This window comes from Lepisma saccharinum, chromosome 20 (genome assembly GCF_977018435.1).
Source record: "Lepisma saccharinum chromosome 20, izLepSacc3.1, whole genome shotgun sequence".
In the NCBI taxonomy this organism is placed as follows: domain Eukaryota; kingdom Metazoa; phylum Arthropoda; class Insecta; order Zygentoma; family Lepismatidae; genus Lepisma; species Lepisma saccharinum.
In genome coordinates, this window is record NC_139248.1 from 38,727,765 (window position 1) to 38,754,774 (window position 27,010).

General features: G+C 37.0%; 1 protein-coding gene across 1 annotated transcript in view; it reads left to right on the forward strand.

The window, feature by feature from the left end:
• LOC146003236 (uncharacterized) overlaps positions 1-27,010 on the forward strand; it is a 325,906-nt gene that overhangs the window by 100,495 nt on the left and 198,401 nt on the right. Inside the window, exon 2 of the mRNA XM_083141410.1 lies at positions 5,558-5,708. Coding sequence (XP_082997536.1) covers positions 5,558-5,708 — 151 coding nt within the window. The remainder of the gene's footprint in view (positions 1-5,557; positions 5,709-27,010) is intronic.

Here is a 27,010-nt window from a genome sequence, read left to right on the forward strand (position 1 = left end):
ATAAGTGGCATGCTCAAGTGAGAAATCAAAGACCTTGGTACCAAAACATGAATCTACCTCGGGCAGTTGTTTCTTTATAGTAAGAAAGCGTACAGGCCATGCAGTAGTAAATCAACATTTGGCTCGTTTAAAGATTGTGCCATAAACTTCCTGCCAATACGGAGAAGCTAATCAAACACTTAATCTTTTATTTTTTGAATGTCCCTTAGGACAATAACACGGAGACTCATTATATAAAAACTTACGACACGCACAGGTTCCATTTCCGATATCCTTATGTACATTAAAATCTGAACCTCGCATTGCAGTTATTTGGATTCTTTATAGCTTCACTAGAAAACATAGATTTACAATCTAAATAGTCGTGATGATCAGCACGACAACTTAAATCAATAAGACCTCGCAAAACCGTTATACCATAAGAACAGAATGGACTACAACACTCAATAAGTCATTAGCGTTTCGAAGAAAGTGAATGATGTTCAACAACAGTTTGGAACATATATAACAGCAATATTACCTGAACTCATCAACTTTGGCTAGAAAGCGCAAACGCGATGTGAGCCAAAAATAAAGAAGAAGAAGATTGGAAAATTCGAACGAGTACGAGCGAGTGAAAGTGATGTATTCTACTGTGTACCCTGTAACAATATTATCACAGATATTATTGTATAAACGAAAGTCAATTAACTTGGAAGTAGGGTGTTAAAGTAAGTGAACGTTGCCATTAACAGCGCAAATTTTAAGAAGGTAAATACAGTTACAGGTTGAAATTTATAATCCAGGTTCTAATTACACTGTAATGCGTATCATTCTAAACCAGAAGAAATTACCTGTTCCCTGAATGCTCAGGAGGTTTGCATGGCACAACACTGTGCATTGATTACATGCCTCAGAGGCTGAGACAACTGAGAAAAACAAGTGAATGCCCTGGTCAACGTGAAGCATTCAGAGAGACTTAATAAAATAAACATATAATCTTAGGGATTGATACGAATGTTCTTTATGTAAAATTAGTAGTTATGTTGTTGTTTTTTTTAAAAAAAACAGTGTTCCTTGCCAAGTAATTTTCTGTCTTTTTTTCTCACAAAGTTAAAAAATCTTACTTTAATCTATTTCGAGTTGTTTGTATCCTTACTCTATTCATCAATGTATTTAACTGCTTTCACAACGAAGGAGTTTTGTATGATGTGTGGAATACCAACAACAAGGTAGCTCCGAGATAAAATTCACCTTGAATCTTATGAAGTTGCTTGATGCTGATTAGACGCTATAACAATCTAAAAATAGAAAACAAGTTGACCTTGACGCTAACGCAAATGTTTACGTTCGCAGACAAAACACTTCTTTTTGGTCAGGAAAATGAAATATAGATCAATTACATTAACAAGAAGTGTCTCTTGCTTTCATAGAAGATTTCCTTACGGGAAAATTTCTCGGCATTTCGTTAAGAGCCTTTAACCGATTCGGAAAAAAAAAAAAAAAAAAGCTTGGGAAAATTAACTCGGAGCTTGAGATTCATTTAGAAGGAACATTCTTTTCTTAAAAATGAAATTTAATATCGCTTTCGAGTGTCAAGGACGTCGCAATATTAAACAGACAGGCAATATTTTGCCATTCCAATAAGAAGCCGGTGTTTCAGAGCCAAGCACAACTGAAGAGGTGAAACAAGGCTCAGGGTGAAAGAAATATTTAGACTGTATAAGCAAGATTTTCTATTTTGCAGATGCAATTTCAAAATTAAAATTAAGGAATTTTCTTTATGCAATCTTGTTCACAAGTCAAATTACTTCCAAGCAATGGTATTTCTTACTCTGTCTTTATCTCTCCCTCCCTCTCTCTCTCTCTCTCTATCTCTCTCTCTCTCTCTCCATTGTATGGTTTGGTTTATTTTACTTCGTTTTTCTGACACTTTTGACTCAACGCGAAGATAAGAATGAGTGATGGCTATGATGAAATTGATGAAGAGACACTCATAAAGAACACCCATGACCCATCCGGGATTCCAACCCGGGACCCCCTGGCGTTGTAGCACTCTGTGATAACCACTTCACCACGGAGGTCGGCAGAGAGAGAGAGAGAGAGAGAGAGAAAGAGTGATGTAGAGATTCGAGTTGGTGGATTGTGGTCTTATCTGCTGAATTGTGTTTATTTGTTTGAGTTGGGTCTTTAAGTCCACTTTATGCACAAATTGGCTATACCTATTTTTGTTCATTTTCAATGAGCATCTGAGGTCACCTTTCCCGTGAACTCTTCCGAATGTCGGGAGCTTGATTCAGCCGTGGCACTTCATTAGCTCCAGTCGCAGGGCCAAAGAGACACTGCCTGGGTTAATTTCATCCACCCGCATTTTTTTTTTTTTTTTTTAGTATTTCAGCATTTTCCCCACATCTTTATCAGTTTCGCAATACAATAAAAATGCTCACACCTAATCGAATTAGTTTAATATATAAAATTTAAAGTATTCCGGACGTTTATTGTTGTTCTTGGATCATGTCGAAATTAGTTAAAAATACAAACTCTTGCCTCAGATACATTTTGTCCCTTATCCATGGTACTGGTTAAATGTATGTCTTATTATATGTGCAAGGTGAGTCAAAAGTCCTCTAACACATCCTTTAAAATATAAAGGAGTTATGTTGAGTACAATAGTAGCAGGGTTGGTCCAGAGGTAACCATAGTAGTGTATGTCAAGCGGAGGTCTGCATTTTGTTGGTCGCTATATTGAATTCAACTCAAAACTTTTAAATGGAAAGAGGAAGGTATGATGTATCAAATCAGATTAGAATTTCACGAGATATGAAGGTTTTTCACTGTATCTTTAACTAGTAAAAGTTTTGAAATATGTTCGTAACCATTTTCTCTTTTTCGAGATGCCATAATAGCATTAAATGACTAACACGTGAGTAACGCATCAAGATCGTACTTCCGCTTAAGGAAAGAAGTTCATGTGCCACTGCACATGATTTAAATCGGCAAGATCGCCGAAAAGTTTAATATTGTGAATGGTGTATCGAACAATTACAGTGCGACGCTTCCTTGGGAATGCAAGCGTGCATAAAGTAACATAGACAACAAATTGAACATATATCATAAGTGGAAGTCATTCGTATAACATTATACTGCTTAAAGATAGGTTGGTAAAACCCTCTTCACTGAATTTCTCTTGAAATTCTAGAAATATTTGATATATCATATCATCCCCTTTCAATTTTAAAAAAATTGAGTTGAATTCAACATGGCGACCAACAACATGGCAGACCTTTGCTTGCACAAGTATGGTACCCCTTAGGCCTAACCTGCTTCTATCATGATCAATTGTACCAAAAATAACTCCATTACATTTTATAGGGTGTGTTAAGGGATTTTTGAAACACCCTGTACTAGACTGCAATTTGAGTGTTAAAGGTAATAATAAATTGTTGCAGCTTCGTTAACCTGCATCGTTTGCAGAGAGAAGTGTCAGAAAGAAGGGTTGATACTTTAGTGGTCGTCATGTAGAAATATTCCCCTACGCTATTTGTGTTCACTCAATGGTGTCAATCTCTTTATCCAGTTGAAAGATGCCAAAGAAATTTTGACGTCACTTTAAAAAAAAAGTCTGTCACTTCCAAATGGCAGCAAAATTTCACTGTCAAGCTTCATGTTTCCCTTCATCTTCTAAAGGGTTTTTATTTGAGTGAAAAAAATAAATGATGAAATAAAATGCTAAGCGCGAAATTGCTTGATCAATAGGTTAGCATCATTTTTTAATTATCTTTGCAGTTTACTTCATATATTCAATTTTCGCACACGGAACATTATTTTTTTCCTCAGAAGAGCTGGGCTATAATTGTATTTACATTTAACAACACTCTCTATGTACACCACTGCGTATGCAATTAAAAATCAGTTAGTTGTAGTAATTAACTGTTAAAATAGTTGCATTAATTGCTTCAAGATATGAAGCTTTATTGCAAAGTCTTCACATTTCTTCGGGTCTTCTGAATTTGGATTTTCGATTGATTGATATTCCATGCTGAGTATAGGAATATAAATATAAGGTATATCCCGCACTTTGCTTTAATTTACTTCGCTTGTTGTGCCACTTTTGGCTAGTTTGCGAAGATGGGATGAGTGATGACATGATGAAATTGATGAATGGACACTCACAAACATCTAAGCCCAGGCCGGGATTCGATCCCGGAACCCCTGGCGTCGTTGCGCGACGTGCTAAACATGGTTTTCGAGGTGGCGTCAAAGATTATTAAACATCTTTAAACCAGAAGTGTATATTGACACCACTGAAACACACTATACACGAAAAACCTATGATATGGAGGTTGCCCGTGATAAATAAGTATATACATTTACAAATACATTACATAACCGGATGAAATAAACACTTTTCTAAAAACAATTGTGGGAAGGGGGTTAAGAGGAGTGCATGAACTTAATGTTGAATGCCACTGTAACATACTTGTTCTCAAAAATATATTCAAGTTACTGATATAAAGACATAAGGGTGAAGAACATACAAACTGTTATTGGGTTTGCACTAAAATGTTTGTAAACAATTTTTTTTTTGCATGAAATCTGACACAATATCCAGAAAGATAATTATGCCTGTTCCTGCAAAAAAAAAAATATTTCATGCTTAAAACTGATATAAGTCTCTAGTTAATCAATACAAAGGAGTTGGAAAGATTAGGAAAAATACTGTTTACAAGGTTTTACATGTTGTGTTTATTTTATAATCGAGCTTCGATATTTGTAGTCATGGACACTTCTGGGTTGTAACAATCACATTGAATGTTAATGGGATTGCTACAACTCAGAAGTGTCCGTGGCTTTACATCTACAGATTAGATAGTATTATTTAATAGCTTGAATTTCTGAAGTTGGGCGGAAAATTGATGTCCGGAGATGTTCCAAGTCGATGGATTAAACTTGGCTGAAAATTAGTTTGCCGGAGATCGGTGCAAACACAAACGACTGTAAATTCTCGGTCTTCTAAACTCTTCTCCACCAAAAGTCTTGAAGAAAAGTCGAAGAAAAGCGAGAAAGCAAGGAAAGATAAGGAAAAAGTTTTCACCCTTCGAATATCCTAAAATACACAAACCGTGATAAATTGCAGAGAGACTTTCGGAGAGTGTTCACGTATTGATTAATTGCCGCCGTTAAAGTCTGAATTTTAATTTGGAGAAATTCTTTGCTTCTTAAAGGGGAAAATTGCTTCCTTATTTCATACATAATTTTTCCAGTAGATACGACAATGACGTTTGAATCAGATCACGCTCTTTAATATCCTTTGACTAGTGTCTACAATCAGACACTTTTTTTCTTAAGAGAGCTGCACATTAACTGTCTCAGTTCAGCGGTAACGCCTGAGCGATCACACAACAACCAAGAAATATTTGGTAATTAAATGATTTTTTTTTATTTCAAACACGCCTTTAATGCATTACTTTCTTCTGACGAAGTTATTGTCTTAGAGTGTTAGCAAATTGTGTATCTTCTTGCAGATAGTTCGCATGATATAATGTACAATAATACTACACGATGCTTCTCTTTCCAGTTTGGGTGGTCGACAGGACTCCCGAAAGATGGACCCACTGCTTGGCTGGCCCTTGTCGCTGTGTTCGAGAGACGAAAACCATGAACTGCTGGAGGGAACAATTGATTGAACTCCCTACTAAGCAGAGCGTTGCACATGACGTCAGAGTAATGTACGTACGTAATTTTAGTTTACCGCTTTCAATGGTTTGGTTTACCATAAAATTGACATTTATTATTTAATTTTATGTATTTACTTATTTTTTTATTAAATAAGTTTTGGCTTCAGTACTGTGGGCCGGGCACCTCTTTTAGGCCGTATCTCCCCACTTCATCATTGCATCTTTTACAAAAAAAAACAACAAAAAAAACACTTATCTTTCACCATAATAAATAAGAACTCTTGCTCCCATTCACTATGATAGTGGCAAGTCTTCTGTTTCTTCTTAACTGGTTCACTCATGACTTGGCTGCCGACCGCAGCCTCACAGCGAGTTTACAGTCTTACCATCCCGAACTTTCGACAAACGTCACAGCGTTCCACAGAGTTGCGAATAACTGCCTACTGGCCCCGTATTTTGTGCAATGTTGCGTCTAACAATGTAATCAAACCGGCCTTGTCGCTAACAACAATGTAGTGTAGGAGAAGAAAGCTTTCGATCGCCCATTGTTCAGTCGTTCAATATCGAATTGTTGGTTACTCCGAACGGAGAAGGCAAAGAATATTTAATTTTTTTATGGTTAATTATTATGTGATTCAACAAAGAAAAAAACTGTTATAACATAGCCCTCTTCCTGATACCACAGATGAAAAAACAGAAAGGTAAGTAATAAAATATTTTGTGACTATGCATAATAAAATCCGTATGATATGACAAAGCACCGCGGGTTACCTCTCGCTGCTTATCGGTCGACTGGTAGACCGCGGTCGACGCGTTGGCCACCCCTGCCGCCAGATTACATGTTCCTAGATATTTCATATTTTATTAATGGTATAGATATAAATTGATTGCTATGCTTTATTTTACTTCGTTTTCCTGCCAATTTTGACTAATCGCAAAGATTTGAATGAATAGTGATGAAATGAGACAGATGAATAGGCAACGGTAAAGATATATGGACTACACAACATTAATCCGACAGAAGAGAGATATGAGTCAGGACGCCAGAGCCTCAACAAAATGCAGTTTAGGGTGCAATACGTAGGTCAATATTTTGGGTGTCATCACTAACACCATTATTATAGTTGGTTATAAGTGTTCTGATGTTAGTAACCAATTAAAATTCCAAAGTATTCATTTCCGTCTGTTTCCTAGTGCTATGGGAATGTTGAATACTGCTACTTTATCATGTGGAACCAACTTGACACCCAAAAATGCCCCCCCACCAATTACTTGTATTAAAAAAAACAATGGGCACCAACAATTAATTCGGAACATTCCCTTGACAAAATCATCAATAAATCAACATTTTATTTTTGTAACTCAACGTGCAAGCAGCCCTTTCGCTTTATGCTTTATCAGCACACAGAAACTGGTTCATCCAGAGGGGTCATTTAAGGCCAAAAGGGAACTTCCCTCTCGCCTTTTCCAGTTTCGCCTTAAAACCGAAAAGAGGGAAATAATTCACGGGGGAGATATTTCAGAGATGGCTTTGCAGCAGTATTAAACACCCACCCAAGAATCAAAATACAAGACTATTTCTATGTCTCTCGGAAAAGTCTGACTCGTTCGTTCAGACGCCTCTACATGCATTGGACATAATGGAAGAAGCAGGCTCTAACAAAATATTGGGGAAAACGTGAATGACAGCATTGACAGCCACCATCACCAAATCCAATCTAACTTCAGCTCGCAAAAAAAGAAAAAATCCTTTTTCCTCTGCCTTTTCCATGATTTTAATCAACATTCTAACGTGCACATCCTGGCGCTTGTTTGACAGTAAACAGAAAAGGGAAGAAAAACTCCATCCCCAAACATCTTCCGTGTATATACAATTGTTCGAAGCGTAGAGGAATACTTTTGACTGTTCCACCCATTTGAATTTTATCACAATTACTCAGTTTATGTAGAGTGTAAACTGTTACAAAAACATATAAACAGGAATGTAATGGACGGTAAATATGCTTGTAGTAAGGCATGAAATAATATGCAAGCAAATATACCACAAAAGGAAATAATCACAATAACTTTCAAAAATTATAACAAAAATATCGAAATTAAAATACAGACCATTCTTAACAATAGGCGATTAGGTCCATCACAGTAGAAAACTAAAAGGTAGTCATCACCTCAAATCCAACTCTCAATTGTGTTTAAGCCACGGTAGCTCAGTCGCGTCGACCTCCTTGGCGGAGTGGCTAGTACAGCGGGCTACAAAGCCAGGGGTCCCGAGTTCGAATCCTGGCTAGAACTTGGATGTTTGTGTTTGTCCGCAATGAGTAAAAACGAGATTACAGTAAATATTGACATGTATGAAAGCATGAGAAATGTGTGAATGACGAATGACGGAGGATACTACCGAATAGAGGTATTCCTTTTTTAAAAAAAAGTCATTATGGAGTCTGGCTACCTTGCGAGAGATCCGGGTTCGATCCCCGGCGGGGAAAACTGGTATTTTTTCTACCTGTTCAAGCGGCTCCGGCGCCCACCCAGCGTCATATAAAGTGGGTACCTGGAGGAAACTCTGTGTGGTAAAGGTTGTCAGGGGCGTGGTGCTGATCACATCACCCCTACCTTGGGCAGTGATCAAGAAAGTGTGGGGCCCTAACTCTAAACCCTTATACGCCGTCATGGCGTGGTGCAAAGCACAGGGGACCATTTTACGCAATTTACTCTCCATTGTATTGGCGTCAGATTTTTACAGCGTTCATTATACGAGTATAGACTGTGCTTCACTCTTCCAAATGTTGGCACTGCTTTGCACGGGTTTGAGCGCCTCTAGTTTAAGCCAACACATAAAATCATATTTGTGATGGACAAAGCCTCCACACTTGAAGGATGGTAGCGGGCTATTCTCACACATGCTTGGGGTTTAATGAGTGTTGAGTTTGGTTTGAGTTGGTGTTTTAAGTCCACTTTATGCACAATAAGGCTAATCGGGACTGGACCTACAGTTTAAAGTGGGATCCGAACCACTTGTGCCTCCACCGGGTATCGAACCCGGGACCCCTTGATTACAAGGCAATGACGCTACCACTGCGCCATGGGGGAGGCCTAATGAGTGTTGATATTTTAAAATTTATAATTTGGAATAATGCTCTCAAAACTCTGTCCACTATTAACAAGGTTTTATTAGTTACTCCTTTGAATAGCTAACATACACATTGTAAATATATCATAATTTACGTTAGATCTTAACATGCATCGCTACCACCCGTCTCCTTTGCTACGCCCACTTGCTTTCTTCCCTTATCTACTGTTATGCGCGGACTTGCTTACAGATTCCGGAGACAATGTAGCTACGACTGAGATTAACTCTACACACGCGTGCGTGCGCTCGCATGCACGCACGTGTCTGAGAAGAGGCTGAATGCGATGGGGTATAACAATAAAATCCAATTTTACCAGCACATCAGATTACGCGCACCACTTAGGTTTTCAACCACATAGCTGTTTGAGTGGAGTTGAAACACGTAATTATAATAATATAAAGGACAGTTAGGAGTTCGACTTACACTTTGAAGATAAAAAAAGAAGTGAAGATGAGAATACCCTCTCTCGAAACGAAATGTTAAAATTAATTGAAACTGAACAATGGATTATGGAAACCATGTAGTTATTGGTCATTTTCGGTTGCAGTAAGGAAACGAATTATTGGATCATTTGTTATTCAGAGTTAATTATTTTGTTTCTTCAATGTGATTTCCTCTCTGGACACCAGGTGGTAGTTGCCGTGCTATGGTGAATGGAAAAAACTTGATTGTCCTCCTGATTGTAGGTAATTATTATCATTTTCCTAAGGACTATAAACTTTTTTAACTGTACAATTATAGATTACAAGAGGTTTATTATGTTGCAACATTACTCAACCAATTAATTGTCAGTTACTCTACTTACGTTATTATATTTGCAGTCTCGGGTGTAAAATATGGTATGTGACATTTTGGTAATTTTTGAGTTATAAAGTAAAATGTACCATCCTTCAATTTTCTAGTGAAATTGCCATGTCATGCAATTTGCATTGGACTCAGTGAAGACTTCTGAAATTGGTAAACACAACACGAAAACAATTTATCTACCTCGAAGTAACCTATTTTCTTAATAAACTCAGAAATGACCATAATGCCACTTACCATGTCTTACACCCGACCCATTCATTTAATTGCATGTTGTTCTGTTTCAAATAGTTTGGCCAATAACTCGTAAGTAATAGTTGACCGTTATTTGTCCCCCAAGAATAACTGTTTCTTTGCATGAGCATTCAAAATTAAGATTTGACATGTCCTTCCCGGACGTATGAACAGACTGTTGAAGTACACCATCCCGCCTGATAGATATGAATCTTGGAGGGAAGTTACGAGATTAATGGAAGTGCATGAGAGAAAGATTGTGAGGTTACTGTGATTTCTTTTTGTGAGTTTAGTAGTGGTATTTGTGGTGGGGACAGCGCGAGAAAGGAAGAGCATCCCCTCAAGCAGATTTGCTACACTTAAAACTTGCTCAACATGCCCATATGAGTTTTTTGAGCAAGTGTGGAATCTTGTCTAATTCAAGATTTTTGTAAAAATGCCCTCGGGAATTTTTCAGAAAAGAAGAGCTTCCTCAGATTGATTTGCACATACTTACAAAAGTTGCATCAGCCAGATTTTTGTTCATAAATTTGTCAAAAATTGATATATTTTTGACCACACCAGAAATTAAGCTTATACACATATATATTTACTTCTGGTTTAAGTTTAATTGGATACCATTCAATTTGCTTATCTAATATTAAAACAATGTAATATGTAGAGCCCTCTTCTAGAATTGCTTCGTGTTTGCATGTTTCCCCTCTGTGTCAGTGTGTGGAATTCCCGAGACGGTAGTATTGATTTTTTTCCTCAGCGCCAGTATTTACAGAAATTCCCGATTATTGCATCAGCCAGTTATGTGAGAGTGACTGAGGGGAACAGATGTGTTGATACAGTGCTTCTCATACTTACAGGCCTGTTTGGTTTAATTGAACATTATAAAATCTGATATTTGTTGTAATCCACTCATATTTAGAGTCAAGCTTATATTTGTCCCAGCCTGTTATACATAACAAGGTCATTGCCATTCTATACATGCATGTCCGTGCAGGCATTTGCGGAATGGCAGTGTGAATGAATAATCCATTTGTAAGCTATTGGCTTTACAACCTGTCATAAGATTAATATTATTAATATTAATCCATAGAGATTGATTTAAAACCCAGGAAATTTTATATAAATACCAAAGCCAAAAATATTAAGTGTATACACACATATATACATACACACATACAAAGCACAGTGCTGAACCCAACTGATATTTTTTATTCAGTATAAAGTTTTGAATTGAAACCCAGGAAATTGTATATAATAAACAACAGTAAAAATGCCGAATCAAAAATATTGTGACCAATGCAATAAAAATATATTTAGCTCTAATTGGGCCAGACACCAAAAGATTTGTAACCCAGATAAATACAGAACTCCCACAATAACTTGCCACAAATGCCATAGAGAATATAACATGGAATATTTCACATATAAACATAAAGATACTTGCTCTGCTCAACCATCAACATCTGGTCTGAAAAGAAAGCACGAAGCACCTCTTAATGCCAGAGCAGCAAAGCAGCCACGCTATGAACCCATCCGTAGCAGTTTTAACGGCCAATTAAGAGATCACCGGTTTGTATCAGAGCCAAGATGTGGCATTGAGAATTTTTTGAACAGTAAAAAACCTGATATACAGGCAATTCTAAATGCACAAAATGGCTCTTATAAGCTGTCCCTCAAATTGTATACTCAATATAAGAAGCCAAATGACACAAAATTTACACAGCCCCACATAACAGAAACTGTACCGGTTTATTCAAATACAAATTCGGACAAAATAATAAGCAGGTTGATAGATCAACTGAATATTAAACACTCTGAATTTGCGGCAAAAGAGTCCGGATGGAGCCTGTGCGGCTCTCCGCACAAGTTATATATTAATATTTCTGAATTCAGCCCATTAAAAGGTTCCACTTATGTACCATTACCTGCCAATATCAAAAACAAAAGAGCCGTGGTCAATATAAAAAATAATGACCAGAAATGCTTTTTGTGGTGTATATTAGCTGCTTTGTATCCAGTTTCAAGGGATCCTCAGAGAATAACTTATTACAAACAGCATGAACATGATTTTGATGATGTAATGGAGGGTTTAGAATATCCAATGTCTATTCAGAATATTGATAAATTTGAAAAAAGGGCCAGGTACATCAATGGCAAACAATTATCTATTAATGTATTTATTTGTTCCACTGGCAATTGCCCGATAGCACCTCTCAGAATCAGTACACTTGATGATGAATCTGCAATTCCGATTGATCTGCTCTTAATTGAAGGGGATGATACATACCATTACACTCTGATACATAATCTTGAAGCTTTAGTGAGAACACAACTAGACAAATATAAAAAAATATTTAAGTTGTGCAGAAGATGCTTAACTGAATTTGATGGCAGGAAAATGGTTAAGGGGGTTCGGGAAGAGAGTGCAGAAATTGCAAAAAACAAGTTAATTGAGCATCTGAAATACTGTGGGAACCATAAACCTGTTCATATGGTGATGCCAATGCCAAGTGAAAATTGCAAATTCAAAAAGTATGAAGCCTCGTTGGAACACCCAGTATATATTGTCTGGGATTCTGAATCAAACCTCAAATCTCTTGCATTCTGCAATCCAGATCCCGAAGAATCTTCAATTACACCATACCAGCAACATGAACCTTCCAGCTTTTGTTTTATGGTTATACGGGATGGTGTTGTTATTAAAGAATATTCATACAAGGGACCAAATGCCATCAAAATATTTGCACATAGAATAGAAAATGTGTGCCGTGACATAGCATCTAACATCTTATTAATATCAAAGCCTATGTTGCCTTTAACAGAGAAACAGATTGAGGATTTCAACAATACAGAAAAATGCCCGGTATGTGATTGTGAATTTTCAGATACAAATATCAAGGTGAAACACCATTCTCATACAGATGGTAAATTCTTAATGGCCCTGTGTAATAGCTGTAATATTAAGATCAAGAGACCAAGATTTATCCCCATATTTTGCCATGGAGCATCCAATTATGATTTCCATCATTTGATCAGGTACGAGGGGTTTGACAAGCAGAATTTAAACATTTTAGCTGAAAATGATGAGAAATATATATCTATTAGCAAGATAATTAAAGTTGATGGTGTTCCTATTCACATAAGATTTCTTGATTCTTACAGATTTTTATCTGCTAGCCTGGCTACACTGGCAAATCAATTACCTGATGATCAATTCAAAATCACACGTGCTTTGTTTCCAAATCAGGACCTGAAATTAATTAGGCGGAAGGGTGTATATCCATATGACTATGTCACAGATTTTTCTAAATTTGATGAGTGTTCCCTGCCACCACAAGAAGAGTTTTATAGCAAAATCAGAGGATCTGGAATCACTGATGAAGATTATCACCATGCTCAGTTGATGTGGAATAATTTAAAATGCAAGACATTTGGTGATTATCACATGGCATATTTAAAACTTGATGTCACTCTCTTAGCTGATATATTGCAGGCATTCAGAAAATCTTCCATGCAAAATTATGGACTGGACCCAGTGTATTTTTTCAGTGCCCCAGGCCTAGCATGGGCCGCAACGTTTTTGAACACCAAAATGCAATTGGATCTGATCCACGATCAAGATACGTATCTGTTTATGGAGAAATGTATAAGAGGGGGGATGGTGCAATGTTCCCAGAGATATGCCAGAGCAAATAACAAGCATATGCCTGATTATGATCCAGCACGGCCATCAAATTTTATACTGTATGTAGATGCAAACAGCCTCTATGGTCACGCCATGATGAAAAAACTGCCATATGCAGGGCTTGAATGGGTTGAAGATTTCAATATTGAAGATCTTAAAGATTTTGATGACAGTGACTATGGCCTCTTCTTAGAGGTTGATCTGACAATTCCTGATGATTTACACAACACATTTTCTGATCTGCCCCAAATTTCCGAGGTTCAGTGCTCACCTGGCTCTAAACAGAAGAAGCTCATGATGACTCTGGAGCCGAAACAGGGATATGTCACATATTACAAAAACCTCCAGTTCCTGATGAAACATGGTGTTCAAGTGACCAAAGTTGGCAAAGTTTTGAGGTTCAGGCACTCAGAATGGTTGAAACCATACATTGATACAAACACGGAGCTTCGAACATCTGCAAAGAGCCAATTTGATAAGGCCTTGTTTAAATTGATGGTGAATTCTGTCTATGGCAAAACTATTGAAAATGTCAGAAAACATACCGATGTTAAAATAATTACTGACCCCAGCCGGAGCAAAAAATTGGATGCAAAGCCTAATTTCAATTACAGAAGAATTTATGATGAGCACATGGCACTTTTCAACATGAAGAAAACAAAGATCAAGTTTGATAAAAGCTATTTATGTAGGGGCTGCGATATTGGAATTGTCCAAATTACATATGTTAACATTGTATTATGATGTGTTGAAACCTTTTTATGGTGATCGTGTAAAACTGATGTACATGGATACGGATAGTTTTATTCTTGATATTCAAACAGAAGATGTTTATCAAGATATTGCACAGTCTGAATTGTTTCAATACTTTGATACCAGTGAACATACAAAGATTCAACCCCACAACAAAAAGGTGCCTGGCAAGTTAAAAGATGAGACATGTGGTGATGTTATTGTGAAATTTGCTGGGTTAAGTGCCAAGATGTACACTTTTGAGACATGTAGTGGTACTGTTGCCAAAAAGGCCAAGGGTATTGGCAAAGTAACTGTTGAAAAAGATCTTCAATTTGAAGATTATGAAAATTGCATCAAATCACAGAGTTCAATCAGAACATCAGAATCCAGAATTCAGAGTGTGGATCACTTGTTGACTTCAAATATTGTAAGAAAAGTGGCCCTGGACCCACATGATGATAAGAGATGCATTTTATCATGTGGCATACATACTCTACCATGGGGGCATTGTGATTTGAAAAATGGAAAACAATGCCCAATTACAGAGCATGATTTGAAATAAATAAACATGCCAATGAACTTATTTGGGTTCAAAAAACAAGCTATTATGGAGCTGCCGACACCACAACCCTCTTCTGATATGCTGTCTAAACTAAGTGGCTTGTTAATTATTCATCTGAACAGCATACTTACAGATGTTGATGAAGAAACAGGCAAAACATTGTACATATTTAACAATAATTTAAATCATTACCAATTACCTGTAGGTGGGCAATTGCAATTTATTACAACCCCTGAGGGTGATGTTAAAATTTCAGTAGGGAGAAATATTTACAGAATTAAGCACTCAAACATGGTTTCTGGCACTGTATATACTGTTTCTGCCGGTGACTGCTTATATATTGAGGTCCCGGGATCCTATGACAAGCTTATACCCTTTTTCATAGAATTAAGAATCAGATACTCTATAATAAATAACCATTAAAACAAAATGCCTAATGATATATTTGGCCATACAAGACATGAAGATCACAGTGACGAGATTCTTATGCTTGATGTCAGAGTCAAGAAATTAAGAAGTGATTTACAAGCTTTACAAACCACACTCAATGCCAGTCTTCAATTAGAAATTACAAATTTACAATCACAATGCATGGACCCTCTTCTTAAAATTGATTCTGAACTCAAATTGTTGCTTCAGAAATATACTGATCTGGCAACATTAGATAATTTTCAAAGTTTGGAAGAAGCTGTGGCAGCTCTTCAAGCCAAATTTAAGACCCAGGCCACCAACTCTGAGCAATTGAAACAACAATTGGAAGAGCAGATAAATAATGTCCAGGCACAGCTTCAAACAATTGTCAAAAGCATAAAATCACAAGAAGATTTTGATCTAGTGATTTCCACTCTGAAAGAACAGATTCAGTCACTCCAGATACCTAATCTGGATCCTCTGCACAATGCCATAGCTGAGGTTAAAGAAAAAATTGAGACGCTTGAAAATTTTATGAACAATTTGCCATCTTCTGATGCTTTGAATGCAATAACTCGGAGTGTAGCAAACATTAAGCTGCAACTTGAAACATATGAAGATTTTGGAAAAATTCAAAGTACCATAACCCATCTTGAAGGTACAATAGCAGCAGTGCAAAGTGATTTGGCAAATGTACAAGAATCTCGCCTGCCCGGTATTGTAGATACTCTTGTCAGTGTCCAGCAACAAATCACAAAGCTTGAAAACCTCAACACTGAATCTGAACTATCTCATTTTCATCACTTGATCGATGATATTCAAACAAAACTTGAAATTTTACAACAATCCACACCCTCTCAGGCAGATATAGCCCTGCTCCAAAATGCTATGCAAAATGTGGCTGATGCATCTGAATTAAATAATGTGAAATTGGCACTTGAATCTTTGCAAAATACAGTATCAAATCTTCCCACATCACAGGAACTTAAAAATATTAAGAGAGCTGTGAATAGGATATTGAAATCAGAAGATATCAAGAATATCCAGGCAGAGATCAAACAACTCACTCAGACAGTGGCCACTCTTCCAACCAATCAACATATTAATGAACTGCATGCCCTGTTTGAGGATATCAGAAGACAGGTCCATGATCTTACTGCTCAAAATTCAAAATTGGCAGTTGTTGAAAATTTACAGCAAATTGTAGCTAATATCAAGCAACAGCTAGGGACCATGGAATCCAATCAAGCAAATGCTCTGTCTGTTTTTGCCACCCAGCTTCAAGAGATTGTGCAACAATACAAGAAACTTATTGTGGACATAAAAATCAAGCCAGGCCATGATGATGTTGTTAGGACCATCAATGAGCACCTTGAATCTGTAACAAGCAGATTGCTTACAGCAGAAAAAGAAATAACAGGCATAATCGAGAATCCAAAACATACAGTAATTCTTGAATTGTACAGCATCCCCAACAAAGAATATGATTCACCATTTACACCAGGTGGCAAAATATATATGCTGTCCCCTGCACAATTTTATTACCAATTTTTTGTTGGGGGCACATTGAGACCAATCAAGATCAAATATTGGCATCAGCCACAGGCACACCACTACCCTACCTTATCAATAACAAATGCTGAGAACAAAGCAAAGGTCACCAGTGTAGAGTTAGAGGATTTTACAGACCCCAATACATTAGAAACAGCCTATGCTGAAGATGATGGCTCTCTGGAATTTAAAATACAAATAGGGGACAAATTATATTTAGAAAATCCTGCAGTCTCAGCTGCTGAACACCCCATAGTTGCAATATTCTTGTTTACATATTATGTCTAGTAGTTGATGAATTACACAGACAAGCCAGACATAATTATAAGAGACTGCCAGTAGTCACAAAGGGCATAGATGATTTATGGCAGAGCGACTTGATTGAAATGGCAACTGGACAGTTGAAAAACTTAGACAAAATCAACAAGGGCTACAAGTATCTACTCACTGTAATAGACACATTTTCAAAATTTGCCTGGGCTGTGCCACTCAAATCCAAGACTGGGGCATGTGTTACAGAAGCCATCAGGACAATCATCAATCATTCAGGAAGATCACCGCGCTATTTGCAAACAGATAATGGCAAAGAATTTTATAATTCAGTGTTTCAACAATTTATTAAAAGCCAGGCAATAAAACATTACTCGAGTTACAGTGACCTCAAGGCCTCAATTGTAGAGAGATTCAACAGAACCCTAAAAAATCTTATGTATAAACAATTTACACTTCAAGGTAATTATAAATGGATTAATATTCTTCCAGAACTTCTACATAAATATAACAACTCTGTTCATTCCACAATCAACATGAAACCCTCTGAAGTAACTTCATCTGATGAGCAAAATTTGATCAGGACTGTTTATTATCCTAGATACCAGGCAACAACAAGAAAGGCCAAATACAGGGTGGGTGATCAAGTAAGAATCAGCAAATATAAGCTCTTATTCAAAAGAGGCTTTACAAGAAACTGGAGCACCGAATTATTTACAGTGGTTCAAGTTAAACCCGGAACCCTTAACACATATATAATAAAAGATCATCGAGGAGAAATTCTCAAAGGCAGGTTCTATGAACAAGAACTCAGCAAAACTAAACAGCCTGACACATATCTCATAGAAAAAATCATCCGCAGAAAAGGCAACAAGTTACTTGTCAAATGGCTGGGTCATCCGGAAAACAGCTGGATCGATGCAGACAAAATAATAATATGAGCACCTGGGATGTTATAAAAAGGCTGCCAGAACCTGAACAACAGAATAAGAGAAATGGCAACTTGCTGCCTGATAATATTAGGTGTCTTATTGTCGGGCCATCTGCTTGTGGTAAAACTACACTAATGGTTGATTGGCACCCAACTGGTTAGACTGGAAAAACAGGCACTTGTATGTCTTCTCTAAGAGCTTGGAACAATTAAAATATCAGCAGCTGATGAAGCTATATGATGGATTGGATATAGCCACTTTTGAATCAGATGTTAAGCCACTCCATGAATGTCTCGATAACTCTGTTGTTGTGTTTGATGACGTTATACTGGATAATCAAAACAAGGTTAGAAATTTCTTTACACAGGGGCGGCACAAAAACATTGATTGCTTCTACCTGGCACAGACTTTTTCTAAAATACCGAAGCAGCTGATCCGAGACAACAGCAATTTTATATGTGTGTTTCATCAAGATCATACCAACCTCAAACACATACATGATGAATATGTAGGTGGGGACTTGAGCTACAATGATTTTTCTAAATTTTGCAGCAGGTGCTGGAACCAGGACAGTTATGGGTTTGTCACAATTGATATGACAAGAACACCCAATAGCGGCAAATACAGAAGTAAAATCAACGATTTTCTAGACGTTGAAACATATATAAACAACCATGAAACGACCAATCATTGATGATCTTAAGTTAAGAGATTATCTTGTAAAAAGATTTAAGGGATGGAAATCAGAGAACCGTGGAATTTATGAAAAACACAAACAAACAGAACAGCCTGTAATTGATGCTATTAATAATTTAGGTAAGAATATCAAAACTGTTACAGAGCAAAATCAAGATTTGATCACAGAGCTCGTACCTGTAGCTGCAAGGAACATATTAGATTATCCATTCACCCAACTTTCCAGTATTCATACACCTAGTCCTGTTGCTCCTAGAAGAATTGAAGCTACACAGGATCCTATTGAATTGGGTCTTCTTGCTCAAAAATATTTAACCACACCTAAAGACAACAAAGATGAGGTTTTTGGCTTATATGCCGACACAGAGCTTGATGGGAGCATCATTCATAGAATTGGCAATTTTAGAGTAACATTTATGGGAGATGATATAATTGTATATTCAGAATCTCGACTTGGAGAAAAAGGTGGTTTTGTTAAGTACCCCGGAACACCTGGATTGTGGGAACTAATAACTAGGAAAAGGCCTGGCAGCTATACAGATCAAGATTATGAACATTACAAAGAAATATTAATAAAATCAGATGCTCTATACCAGAACAATGATCCCACACAAAAAAGAGTCAAGTCGAGCAGTGGGGCAAAATACAATAATTTAATCAAGCCCATATGGTCACAAATCAAGACAGGTAGTGGAATCAAACAATACAACACCCTGCCTAAAGAATTTGTATGGGTTGATGATGTCAGGAAACTTGTGGATAGGTTATTGGTGATAGCTGGGGAGGAAAATGCTGGCAACCACAATTTTTACAATGAAAAGGTTGGAATTATGGACATGATAAGCACAAAATTGTCTAATTTTATAGTGAATGACCCTAAAGGGATTGGATATCTCATAAAAATTATTAATACTCTACCACCTAAATTTTGGAATATTTCTGAGGGTCGGGGGCTGGTGAATGACATTATAAACAAGCTGCCATTTGAACTACATATTCCAGGCTATCAGTATTGTGGTCCCGGTACAAAATTGGATCATAGATTAAACAGAGGGGATCCTGGTGTTAATCCTTTAGATGCTGCTTGTAGAGACCATGACATAGCATACAACACACATTCTGATCTTGACAAGAGACATGTTGCAGACAAGAAATTAGAAGAGGCTGCATTTGGTAGATTTGTAAGCAAAGATGCTTCTTTGAGTGAAAAAATAGCAGCATTGGGGACCACCATAGCTATGAGCACCAAACAAAAACTGGGGTGGGGGCTGTGAATATATATATAATAAACCTACAATGAAGGCCAAGGGTGTTATGTATCAAATACCTTATGCAGGTCTCAAATCTCTTAAAACTATTGATAGCCTTTTGACCAAAAAGCAGCGCAAGAAAAAAAGCTCTTGTCTTGCAAAGGGCCATGGTATGAAATTGTTGCTTAGCACCCCCCAATTAAAAAAATTACAGCAATCAAGAAAAAAATCACATGTGGGGGGGTTTATATTTACTATCCCTGCCATCTTAGCAGCACTCGGGGCTGTTGGGAGCTTGGCTGGGGGATCAGCTGCCATAGCAAAAACAGTAATAGATGCCAAGAAAAATAGGGCAGAATTAGATGAGCAGAGGCGCCATAACCTGGCCATGGAGAAACAAGGCAAAGGTGTTAAGAGAGCCATGAATAAGTTTAAAAAAAACAAGAGCCGCTTACAAACCAAGATATTGAAGCTTTAATCAAGCCACTGGGCATCAAAAATTTTAGAGGTGTGTACATGTCTGATTCTTTACCGGAACAACCACTCAACAAAGAGTGTGGCATTGTTAATTTGGATAAGTACAAAAATCAGGGCACTCACTGGATTTGTTATCTTAAATATTTAAACGATGAGGCATTTGTGTTTGATTCATTTGGAGGTGTTCCACCTGAAAATTTAATAAAATATCTAAAATCACCTAATCTTTATTACAATAATGCCCGTGTTCAAAACTTCAAAGATGTTAATTGCGGACATTTGTGTTTATCTGTTCTCGGATATCTGTCTCAAATAAATAAACCATCAATTGAAAATTTTCAAAAGACCTTGTGGTATCTGAAACATCATGGGGGTATTCCATCTCACCAGCCAAAATTCAATATTGAAACTCAAATTGCATGATGATATAGTGTATCCCAAAACAATAGCTCTCAGAGCATTTTACGGCATGTACTTGATCCCTAATATTACACACCACAACAACAAAATTGCAGTAGGGGATCAAAAAATTGTCATCACTCCAGGGCAATATAATCTATCCACTCTAAATGCTCAATTACCCAGAGGTATAGTGTTAAGTCAAAATTCTGTCACTCACAGAGTAGAGATTGTATCTGCCACAGAAACAGTGGATCTGGGTACTATAGGAGAGCTGTTAGGCTTTGAGAACAACACAAAACTTGAAGCAGCCATCAAACACACTGCTATGAATATACCTAAATTCTTAGCCATAGAGACTCTGAATATTCACTGTAATGTGGCCGAGGGTATGATCACCAAATCAAATGGCATAGGCACTCACAAACAAACCGGCATCATTGCAACATTCAAACCTAATTCTGAATTCATGGAGCCAATCATCTACAATCCATCCCCAACATTATATTTTCCTGTGTGCCATAATAGAATAGATTACATTGAATTGATGGTCACTAATGAAAAAGAAGAATTAGTTGATTTTGCTGGAGCCACAACAACTGCTATCATAGAGATTAACATTTAAATAAAAATACATACAATGGAAAATATTGAGAGTTATGAGCTACAATCATTCCCCCCAAACAGGAGGACATTTGCAAATTTAAATCAACCCAACACAGAAATTGAGGTTGATCTTGATGTAGGGGATGGCTTTATACACCCCCACAGAGCAGATCTATACATCAAATTTGATGTTGTAAAGCTCGATGGAACAGATTATCCGGCAAATTCAAACATAAGATTGGTTGATAATTTTGTGCCCCATCTGTTCTCTGAAATTGAAATCAGAAAGCATGGCGTTGTTATAAACAGAGTGGATTATCCTGGCATTACCTCCACAGCTTTGGCCACACTAAAATTATCCAAGACCGAGGCTTCTTACTACAGAATCGGTGGATTTGAAGCTGGTGATAAGATATTAACCAAGAGCCACACTGTGCTGTTCCCCATGCGCCTTTTGCCAGGATTCTTCTCGGATTACAAAGAAATTATGTGGAAGGGCGGGTTAAGAATCACATTTAGAAGAGCTGCCAATGATAATAATGCTTTGATGAGATACAACACATTAAACCCTACAGGGGAAGCTCTGCCTAATACCCTACCTGATGCAGGCAAGTGTATTATTCAGACTATGGAGCTAAGAATCCCTGTTGTTGAATATGAGGCCAGTTACGCTCTTAAACACAAAGCAGATATAGTAAAAAATCCACAGATTCCTCTGCAATTTTACACATATCAATGTGTACAGAAGGTTGCCACTGGCACATATTATGAGTTTGATGCTACAAACTCATTCTCCAGCATTCAATTTGACATGCCCGATTTTGTAGTGGTACTGTTTCAGACTGGGAGACACAATAATCAGGAAAAAAATTCAAGTAGATTTGATAACTGCAACATCAAGAACATATATCTTAAAAATGGCAGAAATGAGGTTTTTCCTAGAGAAAATTATAATTTGGACATGTCCAAGGATGATTTTCTTAAATTATATGAGGCTTTTTCGGCTTTCAAAAGAGTCACTACTGGCAATACTGACATGTACTACACTCCAGATGAATTCAAGACACAGAGACCCATGTTTGTAATTAACACCTCAAAAAGAAAACAGGTTGTGGTGAATGATAGAACAAACATTAAAATTATCTGTGAATTCCACGAGGCATTACCCGATGACACCATTTGCAGTGTCATTCTCATAGGTGAAAAATCATATGTTTATGATGTAAGAAATGAGCGGGTCACAGAGCAGTTCTAGAAGCACGATTCAAACACAGAAGCCCTTTGGATATAAAACAATACTTTACCGTCAGTTACCTACCCATTTTATACCACCTCTGCTCGTAGCAGATACCTACCCAAAACACAACACATCTGCCAAAAGCTGAAATACAGAAATATTGCAATGATTATTCTGTAAGTTAAAGACTTGAGCCTATATTATTGCAAGAAGACCAAACCTTTGCATGACAATATCCATGAAGAAATTTCCTCAATATGATGAATAGTCCCTGAAAGGGGGCACAGTATAGATAAGAATTTCTCTTTGAGTTCCATGACAAATGACATGTAATTTCCCTCGGAAAAAGGCACAGTGTAGGTAATATCAACAGATATAATCACTCAGGCATTTACTAATGTCTCTTTGATGATGAATAACTCTCTGAAAGGATACAATAAAGATTTTATCTGTTGGCATACAACTCCCGGGCAAGCAAGATTAATTGTTGGCGGAAACATGGGACTGATCAAAAGATTGGAAAGAACATGGAATGTTTACTTGACCTCCATTCTATTGTATTGATCAGGCAGTTTTGCTCGTATTGTTGAGCTGATATTTTACCCAGATAACAAAACTCTGGTGATTCTTAATAGAGAATAATTTTGCTCTGTTGTATAACATTTTTTACCAAATTTAAGATCTGGGAGCTATCAACTAGCAGTAATTATTCTCAAAATCTCACATATAGAATGCCACATCTCTCAGGACTCGAACCCAAAGCCCCTTGTTTACAAAACAACAATATTAACATTTTGCCATCAGATTTTATGAGGACTCAAACCCGAACCTTTTGATTACAAGACAATAAAAACCATGCACCACACTCCACTCGGTCTCAGAACCCAACAGATATCAATTCAAAATTCCTGGGATTTTGACAGAAAAACATACTATAAGCTTAATTTCTGGTGTGGTCAAAAATTGACAAGTTTATAGACAAAAATCTGGCTGATGCAACTTTTGTAAGTATGTGCAAATCAATCTGAGGAAGCTCTTCTTTTCTGAAAAATTCCCGAGGGCATTTTTACAAAAATCTTGAATTAGACAAGATTCCACACTTGCTCAAAAAACTCATATGGGCATGTTGAGCAAGTTTTAAGTGTAGCAAATCTGCTTGAGGGGATGCTCTTCCTTTCTCGCGCTGTCCCCACCACAAATACCACTACTGAGTTTCGTTATGATGTACAACTTTGGTTCTTTTTAAATTGGATAATCAAGATAAATAGATTCTGAATTCATATGAACGTAAGTTCTGTGTTTTTGTGTCTATTTACTGCAAATCTTAATGTTTTCCCGTGCCCTGGGAGGTATCACGCGTATACCAATATATAGTCTCATGTTGCTCATTCTCAATTTGTATTGAGCTAAATATATTTTACGACTATTAATAATATCATATGGTTCACTCTGGCACGACCATGTCAGATTTGACAGTGTAAAAATTGCAATGACGTATTACCTCCCTTTTTCTTACTGGTTTATGTCAAAGGCAGACAGTAAGTGCACTGGTGGCTAATAACTGTCCTTGTCGGTACCAGTTACGCCTACTGCCTGAAGGAATAATATCAACATACGAAACATTTCTGTGTTGCAGAAGGATAGCCCGAAGGTTGAGACAATAATTGCCGTTGAATTGAATAATGCAATTCAGAAAGAATGGAAGTACATCTACAGCTACCACAAATTGACAAGGCACATTTCTAAATTATGCTCGGCTGGACCTTTGGCATGCGAATGGACGATATTTTTTCAAATTTTCCTCTCCATTCGAAAAACCTCTTGGATATTTCAAAATATGAAAAATTACATACGCTTCGAATTCCTTCTAGAGCTTTGACGTGAATTTTCGTGTAGTTTTCTTTCACTGTTGTCTAGATATTATCAATAGTTTCGTGATTACGTGAGTCTATAAAACTATTGATAATATCTAGACAACAGTGAAAGAAAACTACACGAAAATTCACGTCAATGCTCTAGAAGGAATTCTAAGCTGATGTAATTTTTCATATTTTGAAATATTCAAGAGGAAAATATGGAGAGGAAAATTTTAAAAAAAAATCGCCCATTCGCATGCCAAAGGTACAGCCGAGCCTTAACACTCGAGTTAAAAGAAAGATTTCCTGAGCATCTGAGCATAAAGATTTCTGTACACTATCCTCCATATAAACAACTCACGAGCAGGATGTGTTAGCCAATGAAGTACACAGAAGGTATACTACATAGTATTAATTGACAAAGAAATAAATTAATATTAAAGAAATTGCGTTTATCTCAAGTACGAAGTATCTACCCTGCCCCAGCTATCTCTTGAGCAAGGAGCGGCACAGAAAGGTGGGGGGGGGGGGCATCGAGTGGTGCGAAGCAGTACACGCTGCTGGGAAAGCTGGCAACCGAGTAGTATAAAAGTATATACTATAAACTCAACAAATGATGAACCCCCCTCAGGCAGATTTGGCTACACTTAAACCTTGCTCAAGATGAGCATATGAGCTTTTTGCTCAAGTGTAGCACCCTGTCTAATCCAAGAATTTTATAAAAATGCCCTCGGGAATTTCCCGAAACTACAGTGTACAAATGATGAGCCCCCTCAGATTGATTTGCCCATACTTACAAAAGTTGCATCAGCCAGATTGTTGTCCATAAGCTTGTTAAAAATATGCCCCTTCTTGATATTGTTTTGGATACACTTGAAATTAAGCCAAAATCCTCATAAAACACACACCCACACACACATATTTACTTCCGGTTTAAGTTCAATTGGGCACCAGGCTCAACTTGCATATCTAGTACTAAAACAATGTAATTCTTCTAGAATTGCTCTGTGACTCTCTCATTTCTTACATCATAAACATATGATTTTTCACCTATGAGAATAACACTACATATAGTGTGTATTGTGCCTATACAATTGCAATTGCTGTTTCAATTGCTCAGAGTTGGTGGCCTGGGTCTTAAATTTGGCTTGAAGAGCTGCTACAGCTTCTTCTAAACTTTGAAAATTATCTAATGTGGCCAAATCAGTATATTTCTGAAGCAGCACTTTGAGTTCTGAGTCAATTTTAAGAAGAGGGTCCATGCATTGTGATTGTAAATTTGTAATTTCTAGTTGAAGACTGGCATTGAGTGTGGTTTGTAAAGCTTGTAAATCACTTCTTAATTTCTTGACTGACATCAAGCATCAGAATCTCATCACTGTGATCTTCATGCCTTGTATGGCCAAATATATCATTAGGCATTTTGTTTTAGTGGTTATTTATTATTGAATATCTGATTCTTAATTCTATAAAAAAAGGTATAAGCTTGTCATATGATCCCGGGACCTCAATATATAAGCAGTCACCAGCAGAAACAGTATAAACAGTGCCAGAAATCATGTTTGAGTGCTTAATTCTATAAATATTTCTCCCCACTGAAATCTTGACATTACCCTCAGGGGTTGTAATAAATTGCAATTGACCACCTACAGGTAATTGGTAATGATTTAAATTATTGTTAAATATGTACAATGTTTTACCTGTTTCATCATCAACATCTGTAAGTATGCTGTTCAGATGAATAATTAACAAAGCACTTAGTTTAGATATCATATCAGAAGAGGGTTGTGGTGTTGGCAGGTCCATAATAGCCTGTTTTTTGAACCCAAATAAGTTCATAGGCATGTTTATTTATTTCAAATCATGCTCTGTAATTGGGCATTGATTACCACTTTTCAAATCACAATGACCCCATGGTAGAGTATGTATGCCACATGATAAAATGCATCTCTTATCATCATGTGGGTCCAGAGCCACTTTTCTTACAATATTTGTAGTCAACAAGTGATCCACACTCTGAATTCTATTTTCTGATGTTCTGATTGTGCTACATGATTTGAGGCAATTTTTGTAATCTTCAAATTCAAGCTCTTTGTCTACAGTCACTCTGCCAATGCCCTTGGCCTTTTTGGCAACAGCGCCACTACATGTTTCAAAACTGTACATCTTGGCCCTTAACCCAACAAATGTCACAATAACATCACCAAGTGTCTCATCTTTTAACTTGCCAGGCACCTTTTTGTTGTGGTGTTTAATTTTTGAATGTTCAGTGGTATCAAAATATTTAAACAATTCAGGCTGTGCTATATCTTGATAAACATCTTCTGTTTGAATATCAAGAACAAAACTATCTGTGTCCATGTACATCAGTTTTACACGATCCTTATAAAAAGGCTTCAACACATCATAAAACAATTTTAACATGTGTAATTTGGCCAATTCCAATATCACAGCCCCTACATAAATAGGCTTATCAAACTTAATCTTTGTTTTTTTCATGTTGAAAAGTGCCATATTTTC